This window comes from Empidonax traillii, unplaced genomic scaffold (assembly GCF_003031625.1).
Source record: "Empidonax traillii isolate 1590-97213 ecotype Southwest subspecies unplaced genomic scaffold, ASM303162v1 scaffold263:size1499331, whole genome shotgun sequence".
Lineage (NCBI taxonomy): Eukaryota > Metazoa > Chordata > Aves > Passeriformes > Tyrannidae > Empidonax > Empidonax traillii.
The window spans coordinates 849,982-860,077 of NW_020955456.1; the positions used below are offsets into that span (position 1 = coordinate 849,982).

Sequence of the window (10,096 nt, forward strand, 5' to 3'; positions counted from 1 at the left end):
ATCTACACTTGCCAACACTGCGTTTTGTGTTTCAGGAGTGCTCCTGCCTCCCCTACTCACCCTGGCCTGCTGTCCCCTCACTCTAGTGGCCTACAGACTCCAGAGTGCCTGTCACGGGAGGGCTCACCCATTCCACATGATCACGACTTTGGGTCAAAGTTAGCCTCGGTTCCGGAATACCGCTATTCCCAGAGTGCACCTGGTGAGTAGCTCTTGTTCCACAGAGGGTGACTGTTCAGCTGCACCATGTGCCATGCTGAGGACACAGCAGGGAGGCTTCTGCAGTGTGTTACAGGAGGATCTAGGGGTGTCTCTCTTCACTTCATTGAGAGACTGATGATACATGTGCCACTTCAGACCGTTTTTCTTACAAGTCTCTGGATGAGGGGGCAGGAGGTGGAATGTGTGGAAACACCTCAGCTAACCTTGAGCTAGGTGGCTGTAAAGAACTGACAGCAGAGTAGCCATGGCAGTGCACAGCTCACTCTCACTAATTTACCAGCCTCTAGATAAGATCAGCTTGGCTACACAGAGCTCTGGTGCTGTGGCCAGAGCCTGGTAAGTACCTGTTTGTCAGCTGTGCTGTAGCTGGCCTGGAGTGTAGGGTGAAGCTGGAAGGCAAAGCCCATAAAGTAAAGCTTCTTTTGAGGGGGATGTGTTATATTTATTGTGGTTTTTGTTCACAGAAATGTGCTCAGGTGAAAAGTAAGGTTTTTGTATGTTAGAAAAGAGAAGTTTGAAGGCGGTATTTTTTGAAGCCTTGATTTTTTTTTTTTCTTTTTCCATTCCTGCCAATGCTGAAGGGTTGAGTATTGCAGACTAGAACTACATAGATTAAATGAAAGAAGGTCTTTCTGCCTCTCCTGTTAACATGTGCTTCTCTCTTCTGTTCAGGGTCTCCAGTGAGTGCCCAGCCAGTGATTATGGCTGTTCCTCCCCGACCATCTACCCTGGTGGCAAAGCCAGTGGCGTATATGCCAGCATCAATAGTGACTTCTCAGCAGCCTTCCTGTCATGCAATTCACGTAGTTCAACAAGCTCCCACTGTTACCATGGTCCGAGTTGTGACCTCCTCTGCAAACTCTGCAAACGGATACATCCTCACAAACCAGGGCACAGCAGGAGGAGCTCATGAAGCTGCAGGAGCAGTGTTGGACTTAGCTGGTGACCATCGAGGTAGCCTTTCACCCCCCTTGCTACTCTGCTTATAAGTCTTGAGCAGGCTTGGAGGGGGGAGAGTGGTTGAACAGTTCCACTCACTGGGCACTTAGCCCTTAAAAAAACATGTTTCTCCAGGTATAACATAAACCAAATGGGAGCTCGTCCATTTGTTGTCTCCACCAGAGAGCAATGACAGCTGTGCTCCCTTGTCTCCTGTGGGGAACAACACTAACAGATTTTGGAGCCTGAAAAAACATGCACTGCTTAAAATTTGTTTATTATTGTAGAATCATAGAACTATTTGGTTTGGAAGGCACCATAAAGGTCATCTCATTCTAAGCCCCTGCCATGAGCAGGGACACCTCCCACTAGGCCAGGTTGCTCAGAGCTCTATCTAGCCTGGACTTGGACACTTCCAGGGGATGGAGCATCCACAGCTTCTCTGGACAACCTGTGCCAGGGCCTCCCCACCCTCACAGGGAAGAATTTCTATTAATATCTAATCTAAACCTACTCTCTTTCAGTTTGAAGCCATTCCCCCTGGTCGTGTCACTACGTGCTCTTGTAATTATCCCCAGTATTGACAATATGCCTGTATATTGATCAGCTGGACGTGCTGTGGAAGTGTTTTCCAGCCAAAAGAGATGGCCTGGGAAAGGCTGAAACTCTGCTTCAGGATGGCCTTGTAAATGAATGATTGAGCCCTTCTTTTTCACAGACCTGGAATCCTAGAGGAAAGCACGTGCTTCTGGAAGTGCAGGCCGTGCCCCATTAAAGCAATCTTCAGAAACCAGTTACAACAAAGGCCTCTTTTGTTTCTAAGTTGGAAATTCCAACCTTGGGGGATTTAGTGAGTTAAATGTTCTCTTGCTGTGATCTAGACAACACCTTGTCTGCTCCCCGTTTGGGAAGGTCTTAGTACTACAAGGTAGATGTGTGTTGTACAATGAGCAAGGCTGGTTTCTCTGACTGCTTTTATGTGGGCAGTGGGACAATGGTTCTTTTTCCATTGCAGGGAAAAAATAACAAAGACCTTCCCCTACTGCAGTACCAAGACCACTGGCATTTTTAGTTCAGCACTGCTTATCTTGCAGGAGTTTCACTTACATTCTCTAGAAATTCCTGTCTGGATCCCATACATGTTCCTGAAGTGCTGACAGTTACAGCTGCCTGTCACCTGCTCCCTTCTTTCATTCACTAGTTCTTGCTGTTGTTTGTTCTTTCCCCCTACTTGTCCCACTCTTATTCCCACTTGTATCCTTTTCTGATCTCTACTTTCCCTGAGTGCTGCACTTTCCTTCCCGATCTCTCTGCCTTTCTTGCCTTTTCTCTCCCCACTTCCCATCAGCTTGCCTGCAGGTTTCAGCTCAGTGCTCACGTCTCATCTAACTCAGCTCTTGTTTTTCTGCTAATGTTAAAATGGGAGAGGTGTTTTCCTACAGGACTAAGAGGTTGTGCTTCCTGCCCTCCCTGCTTTGAGACCCACGGAGCCCCTGGAAGAAAAGAGTGGTACTCCTCTGCTTTCCTGCATGCCCAGCAGGATGCTGTATCTGTTACATACCTGCTGAACTGACCCCTAACTTATCCTGGGAAGTGAGAAAAGTTGCTTGAGTGCTCTCAAGCAGTTTCCTTTGTCCAGGAACTCAGCCCTACTTTTTATTTTTTTATTTTTCCTCCCTCCTGGTTTCTTCCTATACTTCCATAGCAAAAGCTTGCAATTTTGGGAAGACCTCCTCGTGAATCAAGCTGCAGTTCAGGCCTGACAGCAAGCTGCTGCAGACTTTTGGCTCCAGGCATTGTTTAAGATCTTAATGCCTTCTCCTGCTGTGTGGCATTGAAAGTCAGGCCAATTTGTTTGAAATTACAAAGTAAGCTCTGAAATTTGCAGAGACTGCTGTCCATATCACAGCTATGATGTGCCAGTAAGGGAGGTGATGCCCTTTTAGAGCAAAATATCAAATTGATAGTCTGGAATATTTATTTTTTGTTAAAGTTTTCCCTTTTTGCTGAGTGGCTTGTGCTATAAGAAAATTGTTCTTAATATTGATAGGATAAATGTGCAGTAGAGAATATTTTAGTGTTTCCAAATACTCACCCCTGGCCTTCAGTGGTGCTGAGGTACTGTCACACCTGTAAGCCTGGGGTATGTACCACTGCTAGGCTGTTAATGAGAACACAGCCAGCTCCTAAGCCAGGCTGGTGAGTGATTGTGGCCTCCTCTGCTCCTCAACAGGCATGGATGAAAAGCCAACGATTGCGTTTGCCGCCATCCCCACAGCCAGCCGTGTCATCCAGACAGTGGCCAGTCAGATGGCCCAGGCTGTCCCTGGGCAGACAGTCACGATCCTCCAGCAGGCAGCTCCGGTGGCCATCGGGCAGCACCAGCTGCCGGTGCGGGCGGTCACCCAGAACGGCAAACACGCTGTGCCCACCAACAGCATCGCCGGCAACGCCTACGGTAGGCTCTGCTCTCCTACCTTTGGGGTTGGGCTGCTCCCTGGGCTCAGCAGGCAGTCAAGCTGTAAGCCTTTTCTCTTCTTGATTAGTATATATCCAGTTATTCCATGTGTCCTCTTCAGAGGTTTTCCAGTTCTTCAGCTTCTGCGGCTGTAAATGTCATTGATAGATATCCTCGTATCCACCTCTCCTCCCTTTCCTGGTGGAAAAGTCCTGCGTTGCTACTGAAAACCCAGTGTCCTTCCTTTGCCCTTGGCTATGCAGTTCTTACTACTTAGACTCTCTACCTTTTGAGGGTTGCTTGTTAAAAGTGTCAGTGATTCTTGTGGAGAGCCTGTTTTCATTTATTTTCTTTCTGACCAGCAGCCTTTGCCTGCAGCGTGCCAAATGATAAAATTTCCATGATGCTTCTTAGATCTTGCGAAACTGGACTCCGTAGAGTACTAAGAAAATAAAATACTTTCCCATCTTAAGCTCTTAGAGCCTGAGAGAAATAAGATATGTTCCACCAGGTGAATGACTGTAGGATTTTTGTATACACAGGATGTGTTCTAGTAATCTGTCAAGCCTGATTTTTTTTTTTTTGAATTCCATATGAGCCACGTTTTAGCAGCCTCCTCATCTTGCTTGCTCAGCACCTCAGGTTTTGTTCAGTTAGGGATGATAATATCCAGGTGTCTTACAGCCCTTTTCAATGAGATGCCAAGCACCTCTGCTGCCCTAGGCTAGTGCTTTTGGGGAGTTTGAAGTGAAGGGCACTGGTGGGATTTGGATGGCTTTCATGAAGGTGGCAATGTTTCTACAGAATTTTCTGCCGTGTCTCTTCACAGTTATCACCACTTGAATTGCAAGAATCTTATGGGAGCAATGAAAAAAATGGTAATGGTTTTTATGCAAGTAGGATATTAAGATATTTATAGATCAGGTAGTCTGAGCTTCTACTACCCAGCAGTAGGGTTTGTCTAGTATAGAATCAGACAGCTTTTTATATAACATTTTTATGTTAAGATATTTTAATCTCACCAAAATTTTTCTAACTGTTGTCAAACTGGGAAGTATTCCAGCTGCATCTGAGTTCTTTTGGTAAGTGGCAGTGAGTTTTCTAGTTCAGAAAACAAAGCCTGAGTCTCCTTGACTCTCATCTGTACAAAGTTAACTTCTCTTCAGCTGCGTGGTTTAGGTTCTCTGAGTCACTGAACTGTAATTGGTGACTGCCCTCATCATTACCCTGGTTTTTTTTCCATTCATCCTCTCAATACTCTACAGCCTCCTTCCCATGCCTTGGTAGAAGTTGCTGGGCTTTGAGGGCCTTTGTTCTGTTTGCTTTGTTTATTTATCCTAGGGCTCCTTTTTTGATGCATTTAGCAGTGAACACAGCGCTAATGTTCTGTGATTCCATCCTTTGCAAATCAGTCTGAAGGGCAGAGGATGTTCTGTCTCCTGAGTCCCCTTTGGCTGCCTCTCTGATTGAAGCAGAGTCCAAAAACTGCATGTGTTTTGTTTTCCAAGCGGTGCTGTGTGCCAAAGCCAGTGTGTAAGCACATTCTCTGTCTGGAACTAGGGATTGTAGACATTTTTACGGAGGGTTGCTACTTAAATCGCCTCTTTTCTCACCACTTTTATTAATGGAAGGGTGAGATCTTGTGTTCATATTGAAATACAAGACTGAAAGCCAGAAATTCCTATGTCCCGATCCCAGATCTGATGGGAACACATGTCATTGTATAGGGTAAGCTCTTTCCTGCCCCTTTTACAAGTGAGACATCAGTACACTCAACATTTGGATACTAATCTAGTTTCCCAGCAGCCTGTCTGTTCTTCCTGTGTGAGCAGAGCTCAAGGGAGCCCCTAAACCTCCCAAGTGAAGGCCCAGCACAAAGATGTTGTACCTTGCAAAGGAGTTCTGATTGTGGGTGATCAGAGAACCACCTCTCAAAGAGGAGGTGTGCTCTGGTTTTTAACCAGGACTTGATCCTCCCCTACTGGAGATCAATGCTTAGCTAGCAATGCCTTGTTTGACAATGAATAGGAAGAAGGAAATTCTTCTATGAACAGGGTTTTTCCTGGTTTGGTAAACTTGCACAAAGCTGGGGTTGTGAGTGGAGAGGGAGAGACGAGGCGAACGAGCCTTTCAAAATGGGCTAAAAAACACTTGACTGCGTGCCAGCTGTCGCACTTGATCCGTGGCCTTTTGTTTTCTTGCTTTCTGGAATAGCAAACACTTGTGCTGGTTCATCACACTAAATCTCTTTCTCATCCTCCTTCCCAGCTCTTACAAACCCACTGCAGCTCCTTGCAGCCCAGGCCAGCTCATCCACTCCCGTTGTAGTCAGCCGGGTCTGCGAGACGGGGACCGAGGAGACGGCGGCACCCTCTGCCAGTGAACCTGAAGTGAAAAGAGCCCGGATAGAAGAGCCCAGCGGAGCAGTCCCAGCCCAGACTGGAGTCATCACATCTGCAATGCCACAAGGACAGGCAACCAGTGAATGAAGAACCGGTGGGAGGAGCTGGAGTGATGTGGGGTGGGCATGATGGGATGGCAGGAATCCTAAAGCAGCTTTCACAGGAAACAAACCACAACTGTAACAGCTCAAAACATAGCTGATAAACAGCTCCTTTTAAAGTCAGATTTTTAAATGGGAGGACAACAGCTGTTAGAGTCACAAGGTGCCAAAAAGAATGGAAAACCCCTCCCAAGAACCCATATCTGGAACTCTGTTCTGTCTTTACCTATGGGATATTTTTTCCTTTTTTTTTTTTTCCTTTTTTTTTAAAGATTCAAAAAAAAAGTACAGACAACTGATTGTATGACTGCTGGGATATTTTTAACTGTCTTTTCCCCTTTTGGCTCCAAGGGGATGGGATTTTGCAGTTCAGCATCTAAAGGAATGTAATACAAATACAGTCTGCTCCCTGGAAAGAAAACTCCTCACATTCTATGCCTTAATACCACACTTCTGAGAGCTTTGAACCATAGGACCATTTCAGTAAGGTCACCTAAGGCAATCAAATGCTGAAAAAGATGGGTGCAGTATCTCACAACAACATTAAAGAAACATGGTACCAAGCTTAAAGAAAAAGGCAAATGATTCTGTTTTTTTTAAACAGAAAAATTCTGAATACGAATGCTTATTTATGTGGGGGTTCAGGAGGAAGAGTTAAAGGGCTCAGCCACCTGGATTTCCAGATGCAATTTCTCTCCATTCCCTCTGAGGGAGAATAAGATGATAGAGGAACTGTATTAACTTGGTTCCTGTAAAGATATTAAAAACACAAAGGGGTTTGTACCTTCACTGATTTCTTACAATTATTCCTCACTTGCTTTGGACAACAGCCAAAGTGTCTTGATGCCTGAGGATCACATGGGGAAGGGTGTCTCCACAGGTTCTGTGTGCATTTGATTGATCCCATCTTGTGCTGGAGCTTTGATTCACAATAGCGCTGTAGGTGAAGGCACGGCCACTATCTCTGTGAACTTTAGAAAATATTGGTTGATCCTCTGCACTAAAAGCAGTCACCCCCAGCTCCCCTTGGTGGTGTGCTCCTCAGCTCCATGGCCCATGGGCAGGAGGCTGTGCTGCCCCTCTGCCATGGCAAACACCAAAGCTCCTGTGTTACTCTTCAGAGAGGGAAGCTGAGGGCTGGCATGAGAGGCAGCAGAAGCCATACAGTGTTTCACACAAATTCTGTAAGGGTGTAGAGACCAAGGCAAAAGACTTCCCTTTTATTTTCCATGTGGCAAAAGCCACTGGAGCTCTTAAACAGTTTTTCCCAAAGGAATTTGGAGGTTTCCTTGCGTTGCTTGGCTCCCTTTCCCATCTCTTCTGCCTTGAGAACCTTCACCAGCAGGAGGAGGCTTTTACTCAAACTGTATTCCAGGCTCCTCATGTAGTACAAGGATGTCTTATCAGGAAAGCAGATTTGACTCAACTTCAGCCACGAGGAACAGTGGGTGCATGTGATACCTTGTGACTGGCAAAGAAATCAACCCCTGCCTGTAGCCTCCAGCAAACCCCTTTGGTTTTATACCCGTTTGCAGTCCCCTTGGCTAACATGTCTTCTGGCAGCACAGCAGAGATCTTTTAATTTAGCAAATGTTATGGCTTTGGTAATGGCCAAAGAGACTTAAGAGGGATGGGCTGTAGCTCTGGTGGGTTATCCCCCATCTGTACTGATTTGTTGTCCAGTTGCTGTCCTGTACATTCTGACAGTGCTATCACAGAGCAGAGAGGCAAACCCACTGCAGGAACACTGCAAAAAGCTTTTCCCAATGTGCAGTAAATGATAACTGGCAGCATGTTCCGTGGGGATTAGGGGGTAAGGCACAGCCTCCCAGTGTCTGCTGGAATCTGGGGAGGGGGAGGAAATCCACAAGGTAACAGCTGGCATCACTTCTTCCCTTCTAGGTTTCCTTTGTCTTTGCCAAATCCTATTCAACAGCCAAGTCCCACTGCTTGAATAAAACCCAGACATGTTTTATTCTCAAGTCCTTTGTTTTGTGAGAAATATTTCTAAAAGAAGGAAAGAATTTCTCAGTCTCGTGATTTGCAGTTTCTTTCTGCGGATAAAGGCACATTAAATATTCAGGACAGATCATTTATCTCAGCCTGGCTTTCAGAATTTAGGTGTGTGCCTTAAGTGACAAGTTGTTAGATTGGATTTTAGTACTTTAAAATGGTTTTGTGAAGGAGGATTGTTACAGACCACAAGGTAATTGAAGCAGGCTGGCCTCCAGCTGCCCCTTCTCTCTAGGTGTGGCGTAGCGGAAAAGCACATGGATTAGCTCTGTTTTCTGTAGCCTTTCCAAAGCCAGAACTCAATAAAATGAACTTCAAGGAAGAATGCACAAGTGAGAGTGCAGCACAGTTTATCTGTGATTAATCGTTACTTTCGGGTGACTGCTGGTTTAGATACAGGCACGCCTCTGAAACAGCCCTGGGGCTCGGGAGCTTTCCGGAAGCACAGGAGTCCTTGGGTTTCCAGAATGCTGTGTGAGTCAGACAGAGCAAGATGAAAAACCATCAGAATACTGTGCAGGATGTGTTGTTCAGCTGCCAAAGTTTGCAGATTTTTCTTCGCTGCTGCTTTTCTCTGGGAGGGTCTAAATAATTAGGCCCTGAACTTCTGTAAACTAGTCCAGCACTGTAGAAATACATCAGCTGAATTCAGTGTTTTCATCCACCAGCTGCTGCTTTATAGATACCTCTTGAAAGTCCATCCTCGGATTGCATGTGTAGATTTGCCTCCTAAGTATTTAGAGCAGAATAACACTTTCTTCCTTTTGTGGCTCACGCTGCCTGCTGGTTCAAGTGGGAGTTGAGGATAAGCAAATATCTTTGTTCTGTTCCCCCTCTCTGCTTGACGTGTCTGGAACTTGTCAGTTCATCCTGTCAGGGAGTTTTTTGCTTTATCACTCTGCTGCATCCCCCTGCTACTGTAAGAAACAGCCATACCACTTGCAGATAGTTTTGTAGGTTTGCCTAAATGTTGCCTGATACTGGATAAAGTAACTGTTCCTGCTAAATCCTTTTGAGAGCAGTGGAAAAATGTGGTTCTCATCTGGAACATGCGAGATGGAGGCCTCTTGTTTCAGACCTCCAGATTAATTCTTTCATCACACTGCTCAGTCTGGAAGACAGCACTATTCTTTTTACATACCAATCCTGATTCCCTGGGCTGCAGAAAATTAATGTGATGGTGGAATTAAGTCTTCAGCTAGAGAGAAAATGTTTACCTTAATGGTTCTATGCAGTACTCGGATTATTTTGAATTGATCATCCAGCTTGGGTTTTGTCTAAAAAGTTGCATCTTATCCTCAATTAATTATATTAACTGAGGAAGGTTTGAGGGGAAGAGAAGGAGGAGGCTTTACAAGAGCTGGATGCAGCTGTTCTTGGGTTTATTCCACTGGAATTCCTTAGTTGTTGTTCATCTTGACCTTGGCTCTTGTGATACAGAAAGCTTTTTGCAGTAAGATCAATTTAATCTGATTTAGTGATAACACAACACAGTGCTGAGCACAAAATTGAAGTTCATGATTAGCTCATATATTCTTTTCAGCTCTTTTTCCTTCCCATATTCTTCCCTCCCCCACACCATTTACCCTGTCCCCTGTAGCATATCCAGTCATTTTTATCCACTGACCTGAGCAGCACCTTGCATTAAGCTCTGCCCAGAGACTCAAGGATGAAAATACCTGTGGAATACATGTTGCTTCAGAGCAGCTTGAGAAAGGTCAGTTTGGTCACCCTGTATTAATTTTCATTCTGTGTTTTAGACACGTTAGTGTTGGGTATAGCTTATTCAAGGGTGTGTTTTCAGAGACATATTAAAGCTTTGTAAGAGGAAAGAATTTGTTCAATAACAGCAGAAGCCTTTACAGTTCTTCTGCAATCAATGTCATGGTCTGGTTTCAGGTTTTGGAGGGAATAAACTTGGATTTGCATGTCTTAGAGAGCTGTCTTTCAGAGTTAATTTC

General features: G+C 45.2%; 1 protein-coding gene across 1 annotated transcript in view; it reads left to right on the top strand.

Annotated features, from left to right (window-relative positions):
- The window catches only part of FOXK1 (forkhead box K1), a 49,402-nt gene extending 41,590 nt beyond the window's left edge, over positions 1 to 7,812 (top strand). The window contains exons 6-9 of the mRNA XM_027889450.1: positions 36 to 202; positions 895 to 1,176; positions 3,395 to 3,619; positions 5,888 to 7,812. Coding sequence (XP_027745251.1) covers positions 36 to 202; positions 895 to 1,176; positions 3,395 to 3,619; positions 5,888 to 6,108 — 895 coding nt within the window. The 3' untranslated portion in view covers positions 6,109 to 7,812. The remainder of the gene's footprint in view (positions 1 to 35; positions 203 to 894; positions 1,177 to 3,394; positions 3,620 to 5,887) is intronic.
- Positions 7,813 to 10,096: the final 2,284 nt, after the last annotated feature.